At 36.3% G+C, this 27,633-nt stretch overlaps 1 protein-coding gene across 20 annotated transcripts in view; it reads left to right on the top strand.

Moving 5' to 3' along the window:
- The window catches only part of ABI2 (abl interactor 2), a 63,057-nt gene that overhangs the window by 16,472 nt on the left and 18,952 nt on the right, over window positions 1–27,633 (top strand). For 8 of the 20 annotated variants that reach the window (XM_061378724.1, XM_061378695.1, XM_061378758.1 and 5 more), the window contains exons 2-4: window positions 12,614–12,781; window positions 20,872–21,048; window positions 24,411–24,428. In XM_061378724.1, the coding sequence (XP_061234708.1) occupies window positions 12,614–12,781; window positions 20,872–21,048; window positions 24,411–24,428 (363 nt within the window). Of the gene's footprint in view, window positions 1–10,030; window positions 10,107–12,613; window positions 12,782–20,871; window positions 21,049–24,410; window positions 24,429–27,633 lie in introns of those variants that run through there. The other 12 variants (XM_061378818.1, XM_061378783.1, XM_061378734.1 and 9 more) reach the window with 3 other exon arrangements.

Below are 27,633 nucleotides of genomic sequence, written 5' to 3'. Positions count from 1 at the left end.
TTCTTAAATCATAGCAGCAAAGCAAAGTTTGAGTCTAGTTAATGAAAAGCCTCCTGCAACTTTCTGGTTTTTATGTACTGACAGCTGTTACAAACATGAACAAAATGAATAAACTTATAGAATCATAGAATAGTTAGAGTTGGAAAGGACCTTAAGATCATAAAGTTCCAACCCCCTGCCATGGGCAGGGACACCTTGCACTTTATTTCTAGCAGTCTACCCGTGGGAATTAGGCTGGGACTCCTTTCTTGGAGACATGACTTTCGTATTTCTAAAATCTTCACTAGTTATTCAAGGAGTGCAGAACAGATCTAGAGTTGGGCTAATAGTCGCTGCATAGGAGGCTAGAAACTCATTCTCACTTTGCCAGTATTGTGTTTTGTCCAGCGCTGTGGTAACAGGAGCAAAAGGTTGTAAAACCGTTCTTTTCCAGAAAAGTGAGCAGGTACAGCTTTCATGGCACAAAGGGAACAAAGCTGTTGAAAAAGAAGACGTTGGTTTTGTTTAGCAGTTTTCAGTGAACTTCTCCTAAATTTGTTTTACTTATATTTGTTGATCATGGTAGTTTTAGTTCGTCTTTATCCTTGGCTCAGTTACAGCAGTGTATTATTGAGTGTTACCACCACCACCTTCAGCAGATGGGTAGTATGGCAATGGTCAGCTTTCAGCTGAACGTGGATATGGAGAAAAAAAAAATCAACCTGTTGTCTACTTGCTTCTGCTCACTTTCTGTCAAGCTCTTCAATGAAGGTGAGGAAAAAGGCCTGTAAGATGTGTAGACTGTTGTGACTTCTCAGAGTCAGAACAGGAATATATTTGTGTCTGCTCATCTAATGGGGTGCAAATGTCCATTACTCTGGTCTGTGTGATGATATAGCATTGGAGGAACTGGAGACTTTGGCCTTTAGATGGTTCTGCAGTAAGTAAGGAAGGCTGCTATGTTTGTTTAAAAGGGAAAAAAAGTAAAGCTGGAGAGATTGGGAAACCTTTCATGGAGAAATGGAGGGACACCTCTTCCAATTTCTTTAATTCTGTGCTTCAGAGCTATCAACTGTCAGTGCAGCTCTCAGGCTCTGCTAATTTAACCATGAAGCTGTAAGTTTTGGAGTTCTATTATCCTTCCAGTGGTTCTTTTGCCTCAGAAAGGAATATTTTATGTTGTGATTGTTGCATGAAAGTTTCTTATTTTGAGCTCTAATTTTTTTTATGTGAAATAAAGGGTATTTGTTGTTATTGTTCTGTTAGACTGTGGGCATGTATCTGAAGACAGTTCATTCCTTTCATTATGTTCAAATTGACAACAGCTTTAAAAAGTGCCAGCTAAGAGTAATTCCAAATGTAGTTAGCTGATCACTGAATGGATTTGGGTAATCCAACTGTGGCTTTTTCCTAGAAATAGGTGAAAACGCAAATTCCTGCCCCCATTTAGTTTTAGTTTAAGCCCTCTCCTCTACCTATTGTTTATCTTTGAAAGGGCATACTCCTGTTACCTGGAGTAGCTCTGCCTCTTTATTTGTCCTTTTTTTTTTTTCCCTTCTTTTTTTTAGCCATAGTTATTAAAGATAGCTAGTTTAAAATATAACTTCTAGAATGATAAAAATTTGGGGAGTGCTCATGTGAGGAAGGAGAGACAGTGGATGGCAATTAAAAGACTTGTTGGCTTGACACTGGGGGAAGAGTTTTAAAGAAGCAGATTGTATTTGCTGGGACAGACAGCAGAGGCTATCCATCAGGTTGTGTTCCTTGGGTACCTTACTTGCTCTTCCTGCCTAGTGAAAATGGGACTCTTAACACAGCTCAATGACTGCTTGATATAGCTGTGGTATCTGAGGTGGGTGTCATCTCCACATTTGCCCCCCTTTCTTTTGGGAGCTATTGGCTGAATAGGGTGTATATCTTCCCCTTATATGCTGCAGTTACACTCGGGCAATTACAAGCTGTCCTGCCATCTGACTAATTACATTAGTACATAAGGCTCTAAACCATGATGGTTGATGGCATGGCTGCGCGTCCTACTTAGCTTTTCTTGCTATGAGATTGTAATGTCTGGCAATGGGCACTTGGAAGCAGAACCTGCTTCTACTGCCACAGATAACTCTGCTTGTGAGTCTAAATTAGTCATTAATTGGCCTCAGTCATTGCTATGTAGTGAATTGGGAATTTATAGTTGAATGAAGAAACTGGCAAAGTTGAGAAATAACTCAGATGTTACATAAACCCCTGTGACTGGATAATGTTTTGTGAAGCTGAAATAGACATCCTTTTCTTAGAAATGATGGACCTGTTCAGGTTTCTTGAGTGTGTGAAAAATCTGTTTATCTGATATTGCTAAGGAGAATACAGTTTGGTACAAATAACTTTCTTTTTTGAACAGCAGAATGATTGCTCTATGATTGTAATTTGTTCTAACTTCTGAAGGCCACTTTGCATCTGAAAAGTAACTTCTGCAACGGCTATGGTGGCTTGTTTTATTTTGATCAAGTAGCTATAAATAATTTGATTTCAACTGAATTAATCCATTATTTTTATTTGTACAATCAGTGAAAACTCTGCACACTGAAGCATCCTTGGTGAATGAAGAATTTTAGAACAGCAAGTACACGAGATAGTAGGGTTAAGCCTGAAAATCTGCTGTTTCTGAGGTTCTTCTGGTGCACTTGTATTGGCTTAATCACTTATGGCAACAAATACATTGATTTTTGTATTGGTATTAAAGCCAAAATTTGCCCTATATTTGTAACTCTAATAATAATCATGTTGTCAGATGAACTAGAAAATGGTCCACTTCTCTCAGCTGTGTTATTGCCAAAGACCTAACAGAGTAAGGTGAAGCCTGCATTGATTAACAGAATGAGCAGAGTCTTAAATGTACATGGGGAATACATTTTTGTCACTGCTGCTTGTTTCTCATGCAAGAGCTACAACTGCTGCTGTAAAGCAGTGATAAATATCTATTAATATAACTACATGTTAACTACATTTTAGTTGTAATCACGTTTGGATTCTGTCATGCTGTTCAGCTTCTTGTGATCTGTCATTTTAAACTATTTTCTTCGTGTGTTGAGCAAACTGTTTAACCTTGTCTAAGAGGCTTATATGGATTTAGCATGGGCTGGTTTGTTTTTTTTTTCATAAACAGGACTTTGGCTGTCCTTTGGAAGAATAGGAACTTGCCAGTTTTGGCGAGAGTAGGACGTTTGCATGTGTACGCTGGTCAGCTGTGATTGTGAATGTATGGAAAACAACATTAAGTTTGATCCTAGTGATGGTTAAGTGAAACAGATGACAGATTTGTTGCAGTGATGCTGGCAGGATGAAAACAGTGTTGCAAGTGATTAGATGTCAGGGAAAGCTCTGCTTGTCCCCAGCTATCACTTGTTATCTTTTGGGTGCAGTAGTTATTTCTCTCATAAATTTCAAACCAGTGAGTTAGTTTTGCCCTCACTGACAGCCTTGAATGCAGTATGTATTTTTAAAAGTTGCTTTTCCATTTAGGAGATTAGACTGTGTGCATTTTTTTGGGAGGTAGCTGTCCTAGCTGTTAATCAAACCCACAGTTTGAGGCTCAGCACTGAAAATACCAAATGAATCAACTGCAATGAAAAGACTTCAGTGTAATGAATGACATGATACTGTCTGTAGAGAATTACTGATACTGAGTTTCAGCTGGCTTAGAAATTGGGTAGTCACACTTATGATCAATAAATTCTAGTGACATTTAGTACATCATTACAGTGTTCTAGTAATTTGAAAAACAGAACAACTTGATATCAAAGACTTCATGAAAGTATGAATACTAAGAGGATATTACACAGCTAGCATGCTTGTTATCAGTTTGCAGGTAAAATAAGCAAATTATTATAATTTAATTACGAAATGGAAATAGCCTTATTTATACTTACATCAGTGGAATATGATGAATGCAATTAACCTTGCATTTGGAAATGGATTTTTCTTTTATAGATACCACATTTATTGCTTGGTCCTTGAATGTTGTTTGAATTATAAAATCTAATGATAGTTTTGTTGCATTCTTTATTCTGAAACCGGTATCTTCTGTAATGATTATGTTTAACCTAATGCCATAGTGCCTTATACAGCTTTGATGATTGCTGTGCTTAGATTACTGTTGGATCTCAGCTCAAAAGATGATGTGTTTGATTAGATTTAGAATATGCAGAATTCCCAGTACTATGACAGTCATCCTAATCCCATTTCTTTTGAGTTGTATTTAGAATTTACTCCAGTAACTTCCCATTTAAAGGTGTTTAAATTTTAAAAGCACTTTGTGTGAACATCAAGTTAAATACTTTCATTTATGTGTTGAATAGAGACTTCAGATGCAATTGTGAAGAAATGTACTTTTCAGTTTGACAAATGTTTGTAAGGTGGGATGATTAAGGTGTCTGACTGTAACCTCTGTTCGTGGATGGTCCACCTAGAACTCAAGTTTCATTATAGTGCTGATTCTTGCATTGTGTATTGTCATTTCTGGGAGTAGTTCATTAATAAAAAAGGAATCGTGTCACTGGGAGACTAGCTGATGATTCTTCACAAATGGAGCAGAGAGTTGTCAAGCACGTTACTTTAATTATAGTTAGCTGTCCAGATATGGTGATGTTAAAATTATTGTGAAATAAAAATACTCTTATCTCCAAAGTCCAGGGGTACCGTTTCCACTAAGTTGTATCCCAGATTACCAGTCCTATTAATCTTGATGCTTCCCCTGTTGTGTAGTTTCAGTGTGTCGTGTTCCTTATGTATTCTTTCAAATTTAGAATAATAGAAACTTGTCATGGAACTTATCAGTGGGTTTATGGAAGGGTATGCGTGAAGAAGTGGTTCCTATTCATATCTGAAATGTTGTTTGCTTATATTTCTTTGCAGTTGATTAATTCATGCTTATGATGTAGAGTACATGCAGATGGGCAAGATGACTACCAGCTCTCCTTAATTTTAAAATAAATGTGCAAACATTTGAGTAAAGTCACAAAGCAATCATGCTAGCCCTCTTACTAAAATAATAATAGCAATAATTGTAAGAATAACCAATTATATAGAGAAAAATGTTCACATGTAGGGATGAATAGCTTAGAGAAAATAGCATTACAACTGACAAAACCCAAAAATATCTGCCCCAACCTCCAAATATTTTGGAGCTGTGGTTATACCAAAGAATAGGTAGAATGAGTTGTCCCCTGTGCTCAACGTACTGAGAGAGCACATGGGTCCTCCTGCACATCCAAAGGGACTTTTTTCAGGTTTTCTGGTAGTTCTGTGGCGTTTTTTTCCAGGAGCTCTGAGGGATCTCATTTCCTTCTGTCCTGACAAGTCAGTGATGATTTCTGTTTTTCATGCTTGTTTCACCTGTGTGTTACAGACTAACTACTTAGGAATTGCATGGTACATGGTTTTTCATGGTGGGAATGAGCAGTTCTGGTAGTGAGGAAAGGGATAAGGGATATTCTTGAGCAAGTAACTATTTAATGAGGTGGTTTGTTAAAACAGAAATCTATTGTATTTTTCATTGCCAGTTATGTAACTTTTTGGCAGATTTTGGCATAATTATTGAATTAATGATGCTCAGTTCTCTTCTCAATCATTTTTAGTAGCTTATGAAAGGACCTCAGAAAGCACTTGGATGGGCTAAGCAAATACCATCTGTGCAGTTGAATAAATGTGTGTAAAATATTTAATTATGTATGAGGCTTTCAGCAATTTCAAGGAATTCAGCAACAATTAAAATGGAAAAGATGATATAAGAGTTTGATTTTCTGTTTTTCACAGGAAAACCAAAGTGTGCTTTGTCAGCATCATAGTTGAGCACATTTTGTACTTAGTAACACAGGCTTGTTGATCTCTGTGGCATCCAGCTTTTGTTCTTGAGGCTTCTTGAAGCTGATGCAATGTCAAAAGAAGCATGAGGGGTTTTGATTGCTGGTATTAAGACTAATGCTTGTTTGGATTTATATTAACAGTAATCAAAGCAATTAATCTGTTCCATTCTCAAAATTTCCCTGTTACTTTTTTGTCTCATGTAATATGAGCTCTGTTTCACTAAATGATACTGTTTAGAACAATAGCAAGAGATGATGTATATGTTGGGGAAGTGATTATTAAATCGTGGGCACACTTTTCAGTGTAGTTAGCCACTCAGCTTCCACTTTGACACCTAAAAATTGTCGTGTAAATGCATTGTACACTGGAGAGTTGATTTGAGTATGAATTGAGATTTTTCCATTCAGAACTTTGTCCAAGAGATTTTTCTGAATGAAAATGTGGTGGTAATTTTTTTTACCCTTTCAATTTAACAGTAAGTATAAATCTCGAAAGGTTTTTGTTGGTTTTTTTTTTTCCATATTGATATTAAAGGCAGCAATTTGTGTTAATCTTTTGTAATATAAACCCCACAATTTCTTTATCAACTTATAGGTCCAGACTTTTTGGCTCATCTAGTAAGACTTTGTTGTGTAGATTTTGTTACCCCCAACTGAAAACTTAGAATTTGGAAACTGATGATGACTAGTGGTTAATTGTATTTATTTATTTGTTAGAACTGGAGCAGGAGAGAGACCTTGCTACAGTAACCAACTAAACTGCCAGCAACTTTTAGCACTTCCTCTCATGGTTCATTTTCAGACCTCTCAATTAGCTCTTTCTGATTCATGAGAGCTGTGTTTTTCTTCAACATGTTGCTGTCTTTGAAGTCTTTCTTATTTTTCCAACTTGATAGTGTTAGTAGCATTAGTAGCATTTGGTAGCATTTCTTCTTTCAACTGGTTGGGTTGATATTCTGTAAATCTTACTGTAGTGCTAATGTTGCCTCCATCATTTGTTTCACTGTAGAATTTCTTTCTGCATTAATAGCTGTTGTTTTGTACAAAATTGTTCAAGTTCTTAACAGTGGCATAATAGACTTTATCACTGTGTTCTTTCTGATCTCACTTTGGGGTGGAAGAATGCATTAAAATCTCATTCCTTTCTAACCCTGCTTTTTGTGTTCCATATGCATGTCAGTTTCCTCTTACCATTCATACAGCCAAATTATTCTGTCATTTTGCGTATCTTACTGCATGTTTTATTTTCTCATCTGCCCTACCCTATCCATTTGGTGTTTTTTTTTTTTTCTTCTTTATAATTTGTTTTTATATTCCTTGTACAAATACAGAAGTTTGTATTTCCCTAGGCAGGAGAAAACACATCGAGAGATTTAAGTCCTAAAGTAAAAAGATATCTTACAGTCATCAATCCAGGCAATTTCTTATTCAAATCTGATAATCTAATTGTGCTATGTAAATGTAACTTTCAGAGCGGCTATAAAAAGTGATGCCCAGGTTCTACATTCTGACATGAAAAGTATTCATCTTTGCACTTACTGCAGGTTGAATTCCCCATCTTTTCTAACGCTAGCAGTGTTCGCCTGAAAATATTTTTCATTTTTGCATTAGATTTTATAACCCACATTTGTATCATAATTTCTGAGCTGTGTTAGACTTCATGTCTGTCTTTGTTTGGACTAGCATGTGGAAGTAGAAACTTCGTAACTCTCGAGTGTCTGAAAGCAAGCCCATACCGTTGCATTGTGTATGTAAATGTGGTTTAAGCCCAGTCGGCAACTCGGCCACGCAGCCACTCGCTCACTTCCCCTTCCCACTTTCTCCCTTCTGCTTCTGGGGAGTAGAATCGAAATAATGTAACTGCCACGGTTTGAGATACAGTCCAGTAACTAAGGTATAACACAGACCACTACTGCTACCACCAATAATAATAATGATAAGGGAAATAACAAGGGAAGAGAATACAACTGCTCACCACCTGCCAACCGATGCCCAGCCTGACCCGAGCACTGATCTAGCCCTTCCAGGTAACTGCCCCCAGTTTATATAGTGGGCATGACGTGTTGTGGTGTGGAATACCCCTTTGGCTAGTTTGGGTCAGGTGTCCTGTCTCTGCTTCCTCCTGGCTTCCCCTCCTCCCTGGCAGAGCATGAGACTCACAAAGTCCTTGGTTGGAGTAAACATTACTGAGCAGCAACTGAAAACATTGGTGTTATTAGCACTGTTCCCAGCCTGAAAGTCAAAAACAGAGCACTGCACCAGCTACTAAGAAAGAGAAAAAAATTACTACTGCTGAACCAGGACAGTAATACATGCCTTTTCTGGCTGAATATGAAGTCTGTGAATTCATAGCTGACTTGAATGACTTTCATCTTCTCCTGCTATCTAAAAGCCCCAGCTTTGCACAGAGTAGTCACTGCAGTTTATGTTGTAGCTCTTAGACTGAATCCATCCTGTGCAGTATTTCCATCTAGTCTATAGTTTTGTTCTGTTTTCTGGAGGAGGAAAACGAACTGTTTTAGTAGTGGGTGCTTCCTACAGATTGGAAAATATTCTGCAGGGGACAGCTGGGCAGAGCAATGGCTGTTGCTGTGTCTGGGTGCATCTAGGGGTGCCACTTCCCGCTGCAGCAAAGATAGCCTGACATCATCCTTACCCTGTATGTGGCTGGCAAGAGCATCAGATGAGCTCTCTGTGGTGAGTTAAAATGGCGCTCTTACTGCTGGAAGAGAAAAGGATGTTGCTTTGTGACTCAGTGTAGACCACCTGCTGTGTGCGTTGTGTGGAGAAAAATAATAAACAGAATAGATGCTAGGTTGCTGCATGTAAATTGGATAATGTGGGCATGGAAGACATCAATAATCCAAACATCTTATCTTTTTAAGGCTGTGAAGATGATCCAGCTGCAATGCTCAAGTACGTTCTTAACATTGTTTGAAAAGTTGAAGTGGCAAGTTTTAAGACATGGAGATCTAGCAACTTTCTTAACACAGTTAATGGAAAAATATTAAGGGAAACAAATGAGGCAGCGTGGACAGGTCTTGGGAGGTGAGGGGGGAAGGTAGTGGAGGGCTGGCAAAATTGAGGCCATGTGTACTTTGTAGACATAGTTCCTTTAGGAAGCAGATCAACTCTGGATAGTTATCTGTTTATTTTTGATAGTGTACTTTCTTGTGTGTTTTGTGGCTATGCAGTGATTTGGAGGAGGAAGAACTCATAATTTGGTTTATGGATCAGATAATCTTCATTTGGAACTCGCCTCCTGGTCTAGTTCACTACAGCAAAGAGTATGTAGTTTGTGTTGGGATCACTACTTCCACGGGTACTGCTGATTAAATTAGAACCTGAGTCTCCATAATATCATGATTAGTAGTGGAATGGATGTGTTAAGACTAGGAATGAGTGGCTGCCTGTGTTGGCAGTGTTGCAGAAGACTTATTTGTCAGACAACAGCTTTGATTTCTTAATATCCATCAAAAAGAAGTACAGGTCAAGCTGATTCAACAGTTGAAAGTATTGCTTCCCTAAGAGTGGTGTGTGTATAGATGTTAAAATGTCAATTTGTTTTTTCATAGGCATGCTAAATTTTTTGTGCATGAGTGCTAGATTAAAGGTACTTGAAGACTTTAAAATGGAGAGATATTCAATGGTCTGTTTCTTGGCATTTAATTTAGGTCAGGGCACTGAAGAAACACCTACCATTCCTGACTGCAATGTTTCTGAGAACTGGGGGGCTTAAAGGATTCTGGTTAATATCCTTAAATGTTTACAGTAATGCATCTTCATTTTGTTATAATGAACATAGCAAAATATGTTTCTCTTGTTTTCAATATTCTACATAGAAACAGTATTCCGTAGGTTACTGAAACTACTGTAGAAAGGCTATTGGTTTGATTAGGGCCAAATTAGGTTTTTTTGATCTTTCACTGGAGATTTTAGGTAGGTGTGGATATTGAAACAACTTTTTGCCTGCCTTAAAATCAGGTATGAATCATATTGACTGGTACTTTTGTGTTCTGAAGATCTGAGTATCAGGTCTTAGTCTGATGAGGGTTATTGTTTGAATGGGATTTGCTGATAACCTGAAATCATTGTTATTTGCAGAAATCCCTTTAGTTACATAGTTACTAGTTATTACATACTCAGTTATTAGTGTACTATTGGTTACCTAAATCTGTTTCTAGATTTGAGCATGGCAGCAGTTGGAAGCAATATAATTTGATGTCCATTGGGAGTATACATGAGAAACTTGTTGCATAGGAGCATATGGTAAGGTACCACCTCTGGAAATCTACTTTCTCAATTAGAGAGTACGTACTTCAATTAGAAGTACGATTTCTCGCAAAACACAACTTACCATTTCAAATTAAATTTATTATTGCATCTCCACAGGGGAACTTTAGATTTGCTGTAGGTATTCCAAGCTGCTTTCCCAAATTGTTTTGTGAGACCCAAGTTTTTATTACTTGAAAATCTTTAGAGTGAATTTAGTTGTTTTAAAATGCTGTCATTAATTTGTTGTTGTGAAATGGCTTGACAATAGTAGTTCAAATATCTTTAATTTGGAAAGTCAACATATTCTGCATCTTTCAGTATACAGAGAGAAAGTTCAGACTTTAATTATGTTGTGCCAAGCATGAGTTTACTTCAGAGAATTTTGGGCTCCATATAAAGGCATGCAGAGCAAATGATAGTTGTTCAGGTTATCAGCCAAATACACAAACTAGACCTCTCAATCAAGAGGGGGTTTGTGCTAATAACACTTCCAAATGTCTCGAGTTTGAACATCGAGAAGCCAATTCCTTGTTGGTTTGAACTGGTGTGAATGGGGTGACTTGAATTTAGCTATTAGTTTACATCAAAGGACTAGCTCTGAACACACAGTCCTATTTATATTTCTTTAAGCAGTAGGACCATAGCAGAGGCTCATAACTTGTAAAATGGTAAATTGTTTTCCTTTTGTTCTCAAACACTTTGGACTATTAATGAAAAAATACTGTTTGCTAGCTATTCTGGATATACAGTGTGTTAATGTAAATCAGCAGTTTCTGCTTCTGTATATAGACTTTGTCAGCTGTTGCAGAGGGAAACTTAAAAGCTTCTGGTCATTTTTATTATTGCCATTCAGAAATTGTTTGAATAGCTGTGAAACTGTCCAGTAGTGTGTACTGTAGTGGTATTTGCAGACTGAGCTTCGGCTATGAGTAGGGGCAGGGAAAGAATGAATGCATTTATAAATGCATTTATAAGTGTGAGAGTAGAGGCAGACAGCTTTGTATTCCTTCATTTGGGAGTCCTTAAGCTGAGTTTGAAGCACTTTATATAAAGACATGCTATTCAGCTGGCTAAAAGTCATGAGTTGTTAAATGGGGTCTGGGGATAGCATTTATCTAACTTCTTTACAGTTGGATATAAGGTAGCCTTTACAAGCATGGTCTGTTGGGGATTATCATACTCTGCTCTGAGAAGCAGTCTCTTCAGATTTTCACTTCGTTCTGCTGCTGGGTCTGGTTTTGTCTGCGGTATGGGAAAGAAACAGCCAGGCAGGAATGCTTCCCATCTACAGCATTCCTTCCCTCCTGCACAACCGTGGGAGCTCTTGTATGGCTGAACAGCAGCTGCTGCTGTCTTCCTTTCTAGAAGCCGACTAGGAAGTGGTACTAGTATGGCCTGTAAGAAGGAATCCGACCAGGCCAACCAGATTACCAGTGTTGTTTGTGGGCACAGGAGAGGTTGCCAGGAAAGAAAAAGTATTGACTATATTTATTGAATAGCATTTAATTGTCCAGTGTCTGTGTTTACATGTGCGGTTGTTAGTTGTTTTTTGGGCGACTTCCACCCCCATCCTTGAAAAGACTTACTACAGGGTCTCAGGAAATAGCCACCTAAAGTGAAATTTCATGTATTCCAAAGCCTTGGAAATGTAGACGTTTCTTAGCAGCTTAATCATATGTTTTACCCATGCTTTAATTTGTATTCTTTGTACTGAATTAGATCTTAGTGATGTGAACTGTTACTCAAGGGAGAAGCACAGAACCCTGACAACTCTTAGTGTATTATTTGTAATGTTGTTTGAAATGTATTTGTGTTTTTAAATTTCTGATGGATGTCTTCTGGCTTGATAGCTTTAATATTTTTAGGTGCTCTGCTACTAGAAAAATGAATCATATTAATTCCTTATAGAAGAAAATACTGACAATGTGAAGAAGCACATCTTTAAAAAGAAAACAGACTTGTTCTCTTTGAAAACTGTTCCTCTCAAATTTTATCCACCTACCATTTTAAGGGAGTAATTGTAGTTCATTCACTGTGAGCAACCATTTGTGGCGATAATGAAGTCTAAATAATTGGGAAAGATGAGGAATATGGTATTTGGCAGATCTGTAGAGGCTGTTATGAGATCTAATTGAAGTACAAAGTTTAGAAGAGCTAAGCAGTTCTAAGTAATACAGAGCTTAAAAGAACTAAATTATAGGTATCTCTGAACGCTTTCAAAGTTTATTGCTAAAATACAGTATAAAATTGCACTTTGAAAAGATGAGTGTATTGTATCATGCTATATTTGAGCTTGTATAAAATACAGAAATTCTTAATACAAATATCTTAATACAAAGTATCTTTTGTGATATGAATGGGAAGGAGGAAAAATTGTAACTTTGATGTAGAATTAGTTTGACTTGTATAAGTCTTTGTTCTTTTAAAGACAGGGAAAAGGGATTCATTTGAATAATCTTTGTGTGAGAAACTTTAAGTAAACCTTTTATTTCTGCTTTTAGTCAGCAGATAAGCAGCGAGCCCTGGAAGAAACCAAAGCCTACACAACCCAGTCATTAGCAAGCGTAGCCTACCTGATCAACACTTTGGCCAACAATGTTCTTCAAATGCTGGATATCCAGGCATCCCAACTTCGACGCATGGAATCTTCAATCAACCATATTTCACAAGTGAGACTTTTTTCCTGATTGCACCCCTTCTTTGTTATTGAACTTACATAGCAAGTAGAACTTACATAGCAAGTAAAACTTACCTGACATTTTGTGAATGAGGAAGATAATCGCATTGAAAACAGAAGGATGCATTTCTTACTATATTAATTCTGGGAATGGGTCTCATTATGTGATTATATATATGATGTGTTAGTATGAAAATTTTACATAGGATAAGAGGTTAAGTATATTCTTGGCGAGTGTATTGTTTGGAGGGGGGCCATTCTGCATAAGTGAAAAGTGCAGAAAAATAGCTAATGTGAAAAATAAGAATATTATGTTAAGGGACTGATTAAGCTTTCCAGCTCCTGTTTGGTGGCTTAGTGTACTTGGTATTTATTGGCTACAGGCACTTGCAATTAAAAGAAAGGAATATAAATCCAGTGGTGAAAAACAGTACTTGTCATCTTTTAACTTTTCCTGTTTCTGTAGTACTGGCATCTAATGACAAAAACATAGATGACAAAAGTAGTTTGCTCCTGGCTTTGCTAAATAAAATGTACTTTGCAATGACATGAACAGGAGGCAAAACTAATGTTTCAAATTTGTGTATGGTTGCAGAACTCATGCCATTTTTGCAGTTTTTCAGGGCAATATAAATTGATGGATTAAAAGAGAAATTAACAGCAAATGACCCAGTAGTTTCTGTTTTTCCGTTACCTGAGAGTTGGTGGGCATCCTTATTGAATATTTTGTATCTTATTTGGCCAACACATTTTAGCTGCTAGAGTTTCTTGATCTCCATGTGATAATGTCATCAATTAAAATAAAGAATATTGTGGTATTTGGAAAGGCATTTGAAAGTAGTAGCTTTGTAAGATAGGAAACAAACAAATTGAGCTGATGTATTAACTTGCTGGTGCTGAAAGGTTTGCCAAGCTAGCAGATGTTTGAATCAGCAAAAGAAGTGAATAATTTTATGCTGGGCTGAATTGACTCATTGAGGGGTCAGATGAATTCCAGAGCAAAGAAAGAGGTGGCAAGCATTTTCCCTTCTGGTAGTAGTACCCTGTTAGATTGCCTCAGTTATCTCATGCAGTTTCATCCTCAGAAATAAGCTGAGACGTTTGATTTCTTCTGCTACATGCTTCTTTTTAATCCATGGACAAGTCAATTAGTTTTTTTCTTTTTTCCCAGAAAATGTAACAAATTACTCTGTGTGTGTATATGTATATATGCTGTGTATGTGTGCATGTAACTGTGTGTGTAGATATGCTATGTTTGTATGTGTTTCTTGAGAGAATAGTGACAGCTGACAAGTATTTCATCTCTTTGAGAGCGTGATGCAAAAGACAGTACATGAATAAAAATATTCAGAATTGGCTGGATTTCACATTTTATAGACGTGGAAAGTTCATTTTGTCACAGAGTCTGTAAAATAGCTTTGCAAAAAAGCCACAGCATTTTAGTTTTATTTTCTTCTGAGAAGCTGAGATTTATGCAGCTTTAGATACTGGTTAGATTGTCTTTTGCACTTATATAAATGGCTAGTTAGTTAAAACTGAGAACTACGTTACAATCACACAACATCTAATGAAGATGTATCTGCCAAAATTCATAGGCCGTAGTTGCGTAAGAACAAAAAAAGTAGTAGGTGCTTTGTTTTGTTTTTTTTTTTGTTGTGATTTTGAGTTTTTTTAATTAATATCATGGTAAAATTGAAAATTAGGTTAGTTTGGGTTTGGGTTTGTGTTTTTTTTTTGTTTTGCTTTGTTTTTTTTTTTGGGGGGGGGGTGTCTACATTATCCATGTATAGGATGCTCCCCAAATCTTCAAAGAAGAAATTGTATCAGAGGAGCAGACAGTATTGAATTTTGGATATTACATACATGAAGTTGGTTCATCAAAAGAACTTTATGAAGTTGAATTTAATATGTTCAGAAATGGCTTCATCCCATGATACTAGTGTTGTGGATGTTGTATTAGCTGTCTTTAATTTCTTTTAATTTATTTTGTCATAGTTTCTATGTAACAAATAATACATTTTCCGGAAATGTAGTTATACTTCTTCTGGAACAAGTTTAACCTGCACACGACTTCCTTGGTCGTTTTTATGTTGAGTGTAAAGTTTACTGGGCTGTTTCTAGTACCACTTAAAATGTCTTATGATAGGATACCTCATTGCCAAATTATGATTTCAGTCTGTCTGACTTGAAATGATGTCAGTAATGTAGAACAGAAAACAGGTGGCTAATTCCCATCTGCTCGCAGTGTGTTACTGCATTAATGCTTTGGGCAGTAGCTATTGATACTTAAGTTTAGAAAACACTAATGCAAATTGTGGTATCTGGACATGTAATCCTGCTTTTAATTCTGATTTGCAATTCCCTATATTCTCCAAAAAAGGGAGCAAAATAATTTGGCTCTTAGTAAGAAAACTTTTTTTAAAATGCTTATTTTGTTCAAGAGTAGCTCAAACTGGAAGATATGTGATCATAAGATAAAATATTCGAGCTCTCTGTTCATTGATAGAATGCCAATTTATATCACTTTCTATGTTTCCTTCTGAATACCAACTTAATCAAAGAACTGAAAAGGAAGCTGATACTCATTTGTGGTTTTTCAGATCATATATAGGCCCTGAATAAGGAAGTTGTTACTATTGAATATTTTTATGCAAGTGGTTAAATCCTATTGGTTTAAAATTTAGGATTACTTTTATTTGGTCTGAAAGCTGATGAACCTATTCTCATGTGCCTTTTTGAACCTTGTCCAGAACTAGATGATATTCAGTGTTTTATATTTGTCTGAAAATTTAAATCCTAAATACAGATAATCTACATAAATATTTATACTTACTAAAAAAAACCCCTGTGTTACAGTTTTCAAGTTAGCAGATACTGAAAAGTTCATAACATCCGAATTCTTTAAATTAATCTGGCAGATTTGCAGGTTTTAATATTTGTATGATGAGAAGTAGTTTTCTCAGGTTTAGTTATAAAATACTTTTTAGTTAGCAAGGTAATCTTTAAAACTGTTCTCTGCTGCTGATTATGTAAACAAGCATGCTATCACAAAGATGAATGACAGTAATGAGTTATCTCCAGTGGCACTGCAGTATCTGACTCCCATGACATTGGGTGTGGGAGCAGGTGTTGAATAGGGCACAGACTTGACCTGCTCTATAGTCAGCATGTGCTACTTAGCTGAACCGTAGCAACATGTGTGAGCTGGTTGGTCTCTGAAGGTAAGGTGGCTTGGTAAGTCAGTAAAGCCTTGTAACCATTTTCAGTTCTTAGTCCTGCAAGTTACAAGACTAGCCAAACTCTTAAAAAATTGGTAATGTAAGTCTAATTTTCCACAGTATGTATTACCTGTTTAGGGAGCAAGTAGGTTTTCAGCATTTTTGTATCATTATACCCTCTTTCTTTGAGTATAAATTGCATACAGCTTTAGGCAATTACAGTAACATTTCTGATTGTCAAAATTAGACACTCTTTTTCAAGTAATAATCCAGTTTTCAAGGTAATTTGCAATTAATTTAAATTCTATCAGATCAGATTTAAAAAAAAAAAATTAAAACCCAGCCACACTATATTTAAACAAAGTTTCCTTTGAAGATTATTTTTTTTTTAATTGAATTTTAAAAGCTCAGACTGGCAACATATTGATACATTTACAATAGATTGTTTTGAGAAGAAGAAGAGATCAAGGCTTCTGGAGACTTTTATTTCTGAAATTTCACTACAGTTTAGACTTTCAAAGTGGTGTGGTGGTTTGGGGCAGCTAAGCCCATGACAGCTGCTTGCTCACTCTTCCCCCCCCCCCCCATGTTGTGGAGAGAGAATCAGAAGACTAAAAGTGAAAAAACTTATGGGTTGAGGTAAAGGGAGTTTAATAATTCAAATATAATAATGATGATGATTAAAATTTTTCATTAAAAGGAAAATGAGAGACCTGTCAAACCTGAAAATTTATGCAAATGAAAACAGTTGCTCACTACCAACTGACTGATGCCTGGTCATTCCTGAACAGTGGCCTCCCAGCCAACCTACCCCCAGCTTTATATGCTGAGCATGACATCATGTGGTATGTAATCTCCCTTGCATCAGTTGGGATCAGCTGTCCCTCCCAAAGCTTTGTGCACCCCCAGCCTACTCACTGGTGAGGTGGGGTTAGAGGCAGAAAAGGCCTTGACTCTGTGTAAGCACTGCTCAGCAAGAGCTAAAACATCACTGTGTTATCAACCCTATTTCCAGAACAAATCTGAAACATAGCCCTGTACTAACTGCTGTGAAGAAAATTGATACTAGCCAAAACCAGCACAAGTACTAACTTAATACCTTGAGAAATTTCACTTAGAGGTAGAGAAGAATATTTCTCAAAACTGAGTTCAGTGACGTTTACATGAAGTGGTAAATATTGTTAATTTTGGAAACCCAGAAATGATTTAATGTTTGTTTTGTTTTTTTTATTTTGATCTTTACAGATCTTGAGGCTGTTATTATTGAACTCAGTATGGCAACTTGATGTTTCAAAATGGCCAGAAAATTCCTAATAACAATATAAAAAAAAAAAGTAGTGGGTTTTTAATTTATTTCCCTTTGGCTTATTGTAGGCATGTAGGAAAGCATATGAAAACATTATAGTAATGAGCCCAGCCTTTAACAAACCACCATTTAAAAGTTTTTGCCAAAGGAGCTTGGGGGTGGTAGAGGGAGAGCTGTCAGAGGTCTGAAACTTCTTGTTAACAAACAGTGGCTTTAAGTTATAGAAGGGCACAGGATATCCCATTTGTGTTTTCTGATAGACTTTTCAAGCCAGGTATTCTGTTAGTCCAGTTCTAATCCCCCAGACTTCTCAATAGAAGTTTCCCAACTGCTGAATAAACGTTCTGCTAGCATTCTCCTGTCTCAAGGGATTTATGCTAGTGCTGAAGGTAGTAAATTCCTGTGTTGAGGAGAAGTTATTTAATTTTCTTTAGTAGCAGGTTAATCTTTGTTCCATTCTTTGCTAATCAAATACTGGAATGTTCCTTTCCTCTGTTTTATAGGTGTCTTAATATCTTAGAGTTTTAGGTGTCTACTAAAGCAAAAAAAAATAAACTTTTAAAAAACCTCCCAGCAAAATACTTAAAATTTTAGGAGTATGTAACAGAGTTAGGTGCTGATTTTGTGTTCTTAGTTATTCCGTAGCTATGCAATGCAAAAGAGAGATTCTGGATCATCATGCAAGAGAATTCCCATTAAATGAGCTTCAGCATTTAATTAGCTTCTATGCATTTAATTATTTGGTACTGTAGTAATGCCTCACTGATCACCATGGTCCTTAAGGAAACTGGTTGTACTCATAACTCCTATGAATAATTTAAAAAACGATGCTTTTCATTCACGGAAACAATTTTTCACAGTGCGAAGGTACCATCACTGCAGTAATATGTGCATTAAATTATCTGTACTCACACTATTTATGGATAATTGCATAATTATCGATATATACAAAAAGATTAAAAGAACATCTTTAAAGTTGCAAACATCAAGTTCTTGGAAAGAAAGGAAGAGATAATCTTGCTAACACTGCACGAATTACTTTTTCCTTCTGATTTATAGACTGAAATTAAGGCTCTGAAAATGTAGTGTCCAAGGCATAAACTAGTTCTGAATGACCAGATTCAGACCCATAAGATTTTGATGTTTCAATATATTTGAAACGTCACATAGCATTTAAGGTGCAGCTGCTGTTGCAGCTGAGGTGGTTTAACATCCTAGTTAATGGTACCAGAGGACTGCGAGACACAGACCATTCAAGAGGCAACGTGGTATTTCTGCAGTTCTCTAATGACATGTCTAGATCACAGATGAAGTTTGAGATTGTGGAGATCGAATTCTTCAGTGGCATTAAATATGAGACTGTCCTCCAAGTTACTGCAATCACATATCATTAGAAAGTATGTGCTTTCTGACTGTTCAACAGATGAGCTGAAGATTTTGTAGGCTGTCTTTGGTATGACTGCTGTTTATTCCAGAACTTCTCATTCCACTATGCTGCAAAAGCAAAGGTTTTGTCACAGAGAAGGGATAAAAACCTGTGATGGATGATAAAGTATTAAATCCTATGCTGTTGCAGAACAGTATCCTTTTGGTATTCTGGCCTGGAACATGCTTATGTGCTCTATTTGCACTGGTGCTTGTACAGCCAGTAACTTTGTAAGAACTGTTAAGATCTGATATGCACTGTTGTACTGGGGGATGGTACCTGGACCGGGTCATCACAGAGACCTTCAAGAAGGACTTTGGCAAAATTGTATGGAGAGTGCTTTAGTTGTTAAGTAGTCATAGAAATATGTGTGTTTCTGCACAGTTTATATATTGGCCAATTCTGTTTGGGTTTGTTGGTTGTTTTTTTTTGTGAGTGTGATGGAAGATGTGTCCCACATGGTTTACTACCCCTGTTAAGTTTCAAACAAACAAACTTGAGCTTTCCATAGATACTTGCCAACATTTTTTGACTTTGAATAATCTACTTTTCCATAGCTTTAAGAAATAGCTGTGCAACTTTAGTAGAAACCTTACAGCTCTGGGCAGATGGTACTAGAGGTGGCAGAAATGTACCTGACAACTGTGTTCAGTACATAACTTTAACAAAGTTGCAAGATCCTGAAACTGTGTTGCTAGGAAGTACTAAGTGATCTTGATAGATGGCAATTATGCTTCCATATAATGTCCTTTGTATTTGTGGAAAATCTTCTCTGGAAAGAATGTAAAGAAATAACTTCTTGGAAGTGGCTTTTTGTTTCTTCAGTTTTTAATCTTTGTAGTTTTAAAGGTTATGATGGTTGCATGAAGTAACGCAGGGTCTGTTTTGCTTGGTTTTGCTATCAGTAGAACAAACAATAGCGTAAACCAGTGTAGCCAATCACACTGCCCCAGTCCCTGCCCACAGGAAAAAAAGAAGTGAAAAGAAATGTGTGTTGTGAAAGTGAATTCTCATTTGTTCCTGTTGCTTAATTGCTACGGAGCCTACCTCCTAATTGTGAAAAGTCTTTCTAGTGCCGTTCATGTACTCAAGCAGTAACAAGAAATCATGTGAATGTTTAGAAATCCTAATGGCATGTCCTTTTTTTGGCTAGGATAGAGTTGGTGATTTTGGCTGTTTTCTTACCTTTTTCTTGTTAGCCTGTAGCTGAAAAGTTTGTTCACAACTCTGGCAAGTTTCCTATGAGGAAAGTTGCTTTGTGAGCAAAGAATTTTTTTGTTTTAAATGACGCAACAACTCTGTGCAACATGATTTAAGACATTTTGTTTTTTGGAAGGAATAGGTAAACATTTTTTCCTAGTCTAGTTACCAGCCAAGATTCAATAACATGCTTTTAGGCAATAGATTTTCAGCAGGGCTTTATCTTAAACTGGACATTCTTTGATGGTACTTGTAATATGTGGAGGAAGGGATTTTCAGCATTGGCCTTAGACATTCTAAGTGAAGACAGTGGGCTTAACCATTGGCTTCATTGTAGACAAGTCAGTACCGAGCACCTTCTAAAGTCTAATAATTGCTTTGTGATGAGTGATTTGTAATGACTAAAATACCTTATCAATTTGTCTGAGTGAAATTTTATTCTATCACATGACTACCAGTCCTAGTATAGCAAACTGTTTCACAGTGTAAGAAAACCTGTTTATGATTTGTTTTTCAGGTCATAGAAGTTAAGTTTTGGGAAGGTATCCTTAAACTTCATCTAGTTGGAGCCTATTTCAAGACAAGCTTAGAGAGTATTTGTAAAATTAAAAAGAATAATTTGAGGAATCATATAAAACTGTGTCAGTAAATTGACGGGAACTACCAGGGGTGGAAGGGAGAAGAAATTTTGCTGAACTGTAAAGAGTTAGAGTAACAGAGAACCCAGAGAACCCATAGCTGTTAGTGTGGGTTTAAAGGTGGCAAGTTCAACAGTAAATTGAGCAAAGATGATGGAATCAAGTATACGTAGTGATATGTTTAGCACAGTATACAGGGATCTTCAAAACATTGGAACTAATTCAGTTTTCTTTTATACTGACTCTGTATTCAAATGCATACCACTCTTAGTAAATACACTGCGTCTTTTGTAGACGGTGGACATTCACAAAGAAAAAGTTGCTAGAAGAGAAATTGGTATCTTGACTACAAACAAAAACACCTCAAGAACTCACAAAATCATTGCACCAGCTAACTTGGAGCGACCAGTTCGCTACATCAGGAAACCTATTGATTATACAATTCTAGATGATATTGGACATGGAGTGAAGGTAGGTGATATTGTTAAAACAGCCAAACTGCAAATACATTGTCTTTGTATATTTTCAAAATAACTTGCTGTTTTTCGTAGTAATACATCAGTTTCTCCTTGCTTGGCCAGTGTGTCTATAAGCGTAAGAGGAATCCTGTCCAGTTTGCAGTTGCCTCTTCTTGTTCCCTTGTCCCAGTGTTTCTAAATCTTGCAAGTCTACTGAACCTTATTTCTGAGGATATTTGGGACTATGGGCCTCACCTTTTAAAATGGTTCTGAATCCCTACTTGTGTGATGCTGTTATTTATTTATTTAATCAGTTGCCAGGGATATACCTGGAGACTGAAAGGCTAATGACCTTCAGTTTCCTTCCTGAATTAGCACCACAAACTATGATCCAGCTGTAATTGCCACTGGTTTACTTTGAAGCTCACCCGAAGAAAGGGTTTGCATAAGAAGTATTATGGGCTGCCTTTTCTTCCTTCTGTCAGTCAGTTATACCCATATCCTGTGATACGCTTATGAAAGTGAGTGCTCTACAACTTCAGTGCTATATGGGGTTTCAGAATGGAAATACTGCTGCCAAGCTTGAAGCCAGCTGGTTTTCTCTTTTAAGACTAGGAAAAAAGAAGGCATATCAGGGCAAAGATCAGACTGAGGCACACCTGGTGGCTGTTGTATGCAGATGTTTGATCAGTGTACACAACAGCAGTAATATCATGTGCGAGATTATTTATGCACATTTTTAAAAGCGCATCCTAAATGTAAACAGCCTTAGCAGGTGTGAGCTTATTGTTAACTTGTGCTGCCAGGAAAACAAATATGGAAAAGAGAATACTGACAATGTTAAAAGTTCCAGGAGAAGAAAGGTAAATAACATAAAGCAGTGTCATTTTCACATGAAAATCTAACAAATCTGTAAACCTGCTAAGTAGCAGTAAGGTAAGGTGCTTCTTCAAGTCAGTGTACACCAGAATTTCTTTTGCTTGACACCTAACTGCATTAGGTTACCTATGTTGTTCAATTTGAACTGTCTGTTTGGATAGCTATTTAAATGGCAAAGATTGTTTAATCAAACTCCTAAAATTCAAATTCTGAACAGTCTGATTTAAATATCTTTGCCAAACATTTTTCTCAAGGTCTTTCAACTTCTTGCTCTTTAACAGAAAGTCTTTCTTCCCCATTTCCTACTAAAAGAGTCAATCTCATATTGTAACTTTAAATAGATTTTAAAAAGACAAGTGACTCTGTAAGCTTGATTTGGAAAACCAAACCAACAAATCCCAGCATTAAAACTACAGTTTTCACCCAGAAATTATTACCAGTCTTGTGTTAAAATCTGCTGTTAATTCTTACAAATTTTGAATTTGTGCAGGTCAGCAGAACTCCTTCTGGATATGGATTAAAATGAAACATATTAACCTGTAGGATTACTGTTGCTAATATTTTAATGATCACTTTTGTTTCAAGGAGATTATTTTAGAACTCCTTAAAGAATAGTTTTTAATTGCTCAGCAGCACAATCTTATTTAGCACAGGCTCTAAACCATTATAACTGGTATCCCACTTACCTCAATGTAGCAGAACAGTACTCACTGATGCAATGAGGTATGTTCTGAAAGAACATAGTTCATCAAATGGATGAGTCAAATGTGTATTTACATCCATTCTTATGCTTGTGGTATGCTGAAAATGTTTTACAAATTGTATTTACAATGTGCTGTATTTATCAAGAAAATGAAAAAATATTGTGTACTTGTGAAACAGTAAATGGAGAACTTGAAATCATGCTATCCTTAAGATCCATAGATGTGTTCCGATCAGGTTAATCCTCTGTTCAGCACAGAAGAAAGAAACATTATGTTGCTGATGGGAGAAAGTGGCCAGTTGTGCTTATGAACCTGTTTTTGTTGTGCTTGGCCAAGAAATCCGGTCTACCATGTTGAAAGACATAGTATAGGCACTTGAGCACCTATTCCTTCCATTCAGAAATTCAAAGCATCTTCAGGAATAGGTGCTTTACCGTATGGTTTCTTTACAGGTGAGAGGGAATTTTAAGTGCCACTATCATTCCAACAGTCTCTCCTCCCTAAGCTACAATGCTGCAGGAATCTGAAGATCTCTCTAAAAGAGATTTGATTTTAATTTTTTTCAAATGTTTTCTGAGTTACAAAGTCTTCAGATCTGTTTGTCCCTCCTAAGAGCTCTTTAGTCAAGAGGATGAGGGGAAAAAAGGAAGAGAAGATCCATTCAAAGTGATGTGTATTAAGGTACTGTAATTATCAGGGAATGCTGTTGAGGAAAAGGTCACGGACCCTCTTATGTAACTGGCCACTCTGGCCAGTACAGGGGGACCTGGTTTTCCTGTGTAGCTGTATGAAGCAGAGACTGTTTTGGTTAATAGATCCATAGAACTTTAAATTCAAAGACAGGAGATTTTTCTAATAAATCCAATTATGTTTCTTTTTTAATATATTAGGGTCTCTTCTAAGTGGATGAAACAGAGTAGGCACTCTGGATGCTCTGCTGTTGAGATTCTGCATATTTAATGTTTGTTTTTACAAAAATAATACATTCAGATTAGCTGAACTGAAAACAGATCAAATCACATTGAAATGGAAATACTAGTATTTCTGAAAAAATGATTGTGTGGAAAGAAGAGGAAATGCATGCCAGTAAGGTGTAGGACTCAATGTCAAAAAGCTAGCACTTAGGCTTTAAAATAAGATTTAGCTGTTGGTTAATGTCTTAAAATACAACTTAGAAAATACTGGTATGTGGTGCAGTATCCATATAGAGTGCTGTACTTCTTACAAGACATAATGATTTGCTCTTGTCATTTGTTCAAGAAGAGATGTCATGACATCAGGTTAAGAGTTAACTAACAGCGTTGTCTAGGAAAGAAATATTAACTGAGAAAGGAAATAGTAGCTTAATATTCTAGAGGCTGTTGTAAATATGTTAATGCATGTAACCATTTAAATGAGCTCAGGTTATCGATAAGGCTATCCTTTGACAGCACAAATAATTTAATCTCTAAAGCTAATCTGTCTAGATCTCATGATTCATTCTGAAAGAAGCTGACATTTTGTTAGCACTGTAACAAGTTGCATAAACATTGTACAATCAGAGCATTAATTTTAAGGTGTTAATCTAAAGGCTTTGTAGTCAATGTATGTTAAAAGTTTCAGCTTGAAAATCTTTTTGTTCATGACACCTTCTGCTTTAATCACTCTATGATCTACTGATACATTATTTTGTTAATGCTGAATGCTTAACTTTTTTCTTTCTTTTTCCTTTCTCTTCATATCCTGAAGTTCCAACTAACCTTTCAATGCTTTTTTTCCTTACCTCTTTTATTTGCTCCATTTATGCATTAAGTGGTTGCTTAGATTTAAGGTAAGAAACCCCAGGGCTGGATTTCCATTCTTATTCTTCTGAGATTATTACACACGGGGAGATGATTAACATAAATGTTACTTGATTGTTTAAAACAACACCCACTCTCCCTTCTGTGTATCAGACCTTCTGTTGAATGATTTCATTGCAGATAAACATTTTGTGATATAAATTGATGTATTTAAGGAAGCTAACACAGTTAATTTGAAAATTAAAAGATATTATTTTTTATATATATTTATATAAATATTTATATAAAATATTAACTGTCTTGAATGTACCTAGTAGATGATTTGCAAGGGGGAAATGTGCTAATCTTGTGTAGATGAAAAGGTACAGTGAATTAGGCAGCTGAATATGAGCCTCCCCCTGTGTAATATTCTTTTTATCCTATATGCGGTGTAAGGTATGATTTGATTTGGATTAATGTTTCAGTGTGAGATTGCTCAGATAATGGGCTCCAAAGGTCTGTAACAAACTCAAATCTGTATGTTATTTTTTAAAGTTGCAGTATCCTTATTTTTTTCAGAAACTGCTAGCACTGTTTAAATCCTGTGAGGCATTCATATGTGGAAATTTTCACAGGTTTGGTAGTTGTGCAAAATATAAATCCTAAACAAGATACATGATGCATTTTAGTGGAGGATTAAATGAATAGTGCATCAAAGAACTCAAGAGTGGAGTATGTAAAATTCTCAAGGACTTTGAAAAAGTTTAAATGCTAGTAGCCTTAGGAGCTGCAGAAGTAGCAATAGAAAGCATCAAATCAATTAGACAAGCAGTTAAATGATGTTACATGATACTGTGTTGGAGTTCATAGAACATTAATTGATAGGTCATAACCTTAATTGAGCATTGTGACATCTTTCTTTTCCTGAAGTGGTACTGGTCTGGGAAAAGAGGGAATAAAAGTTTTCTAGTAGCAGCCCACTACAGTTTTAAAGAGGGAACTGTACTTAAGAACATAGAATACTTATATGTAGTATGTTAATTAAATGAATTCCAAGTTAATTGTGAAATATTTTTCATTACTAACTGTTTTCCGTGACTGGAAAAATCTGAAGGAAAATTGTGCGTATTCCTGAGAAGGTTGCCTATAAAACCAGGTATTACTGTAGCTATCCCAGTGATGTCCTGATGGAACTGGCCAGGTGGTATTTTTAGTAACGTATTTAAGTCTGTGTAGTATATCTGATCACAATGGAAAATGTTTAATAAATAAGAGATTTCTTGCATGTCAGTTGAAATACATTTTTTACATGAGTGTGTGAGGTATGGTATTTCAAGTCACATAGTGTTTAAATGCTTTTTATTTGAGAAATGCAAAATCTTCTCCCTGGCTTTTTCTGTCTGTATCCACACAAAATTGGATACATCTAATGCTGAAGATGGCTTATTCTGAGCACAGTTCAAAAAACGCAGTTTGCAAACTCGGGTGTTTTTTGTTGCTCTCTGCAGTTTCAGTTATAAACAAGTAATGACCATCCAAAAAATAAATTTACCTATAATTACACATTTTATGTGAGGTACTGTATCAGTTAATCTCATCTGCCATGGTGATAAGAGCCTTTAGCTTTTCAGAGAAAAGGATTTTTTTCTTTTTAGAGGTTTGGAATGAAAATAACATTTTTTTGTTATAATACAAGTTAAAATGTTTCTTTGTTTTTCACCAGAGTGAATCTGATCAGAAATTTGATTAGGGAAATCACAACATGTCAATCAACTCATTGCCAAAACGTGAGGATTTAAAAAAAGAATAAAGTAAAAAAATATCATAGCTTCTCTTAGTGGACATTAGTTACTAGTTAAATCTCAGTAGAGTTGCTGTTCATTGGCCTGAGAGATGAAAGCTAAAAGACAGCTACTAACGCTAATTCCATGTGAAAAATGATTTTACTTATGAGAGATTGGATATGACATGTTTAGCCTGCATTATTTTTCATGGCTGTAAACAGCCCTTAGTCTTAGTCAACAGTTGCAATAGTAAACTGACTGACTGTAGCAGGGCTAACTGTGCTTGTGTCTGGGTAGGTTAAACTTAAACAGATTTTGAAGAAAATGTCAGTTAGAAGTCAGAGGAGTATCTGTAGCATCTGCTGTCAGCAAATCAATTGAAGATGACATTGTTTAAACCTTTTTGATTTGCCACACTTGGTTCTTCAGTTACTTTACATAGGTGGATGTGGTGAAAACTAGTTAATTCACTTGCTGAAGCTGCATCTTATGATCAGTTCCCAAGACAGGGTTGCAGTTTAGACATTTCACATGGTTTAATTAGATATGCAGAGTAAGTATTCAAGTGGCTGAGCACAGCCTGAAAGGGAATTTACTTTGAGGTAACAGATAATGGGTCAAAAATCTGTGCCTCCTTTCTGTAGTGTTTAACAAGATGAAGCAAGGTTTCAGAAGGTAGATTTCATTCAGCCTTTGTTTTTGCTGGAGTCAGATACAAAGTTGCTCAAGAAGGTTGGGTAGCTGTTTGAAGTTTCTGAATATGATCCATGCAGCATCACTGACGGGACACTTTTTCTTACTAGATTTTGGGCAAAACATGATTCTTTTGACATGCTGAAAGTTCTAGAAAATCCAGTATGACAGTAAAGCACCACTTAAAAATGTCTATGCTGAGCCTGATTTTGGCTCCAGAAAGTAGCTCCTCCTGAGATTTGAGTGTGTGGAATAGCTGGTATTCAGGATTCTTGACGGGGGGGATGGGGTGGGAGTGAGGAGAACCACAACAAAAAAAAAAAAACAACAACCAAATCCCCAAAAAGGCAAACAACAAAACCTAAAAACAAACCAAAACGCTTTGTTTTGGTAATTGGAGTGACAATGAGATGTTCTTCAGAAGAGTAAAACACATGGATTGAAATCTTTGTTACAGGTAAGTGCCTTTTAGCCATGTAAATACCCACTGCTTTGGTGCAAATAGTTTTTGTAGTTTTTGCACCTCTGATGAGCAGCTCTTTCATCTGTCCACCTATGTGTTTCTGCATTTCTTGTTCAGTGAATTTTTTTGCCCATGAAAATGTTCCCAAGAACTGAATTGAATGAACTGCAGGATTTCCCGGTGTTGTTTATTTCACTACAAATTTCTTATATGGTGGAGTGCTAAACAAGCTTAATCTCTTAAATGTTTCTAAATATTTAACTATGAATGAAACTCAGTCATATGTAGCACCTTAAGAAGGTGATTTAATCATTG

Source organism: Neopsephotus bourkii, unplaced genomic scaffold (genome assembly GCF_033783945.1).
Source record: "Neopsephotus bourkii isolate Nb327-2 ecotype Australia unplaced genomic scaffold, CSIRO-AGI_Nbou_v1 NB_196, whole genome shotgun sequence".
NCBI lineage: Eukaryota > Metazoa > Chordata > Aves > Psittaciformes > Psittacidae > Neopsephotus > Neopsephotus bourkii.
The sequence above is the reverse complement of the archived record's forward strand: the minus strand, read 5'-3'. Positions and strand labels throughout refer to the sequence as shown.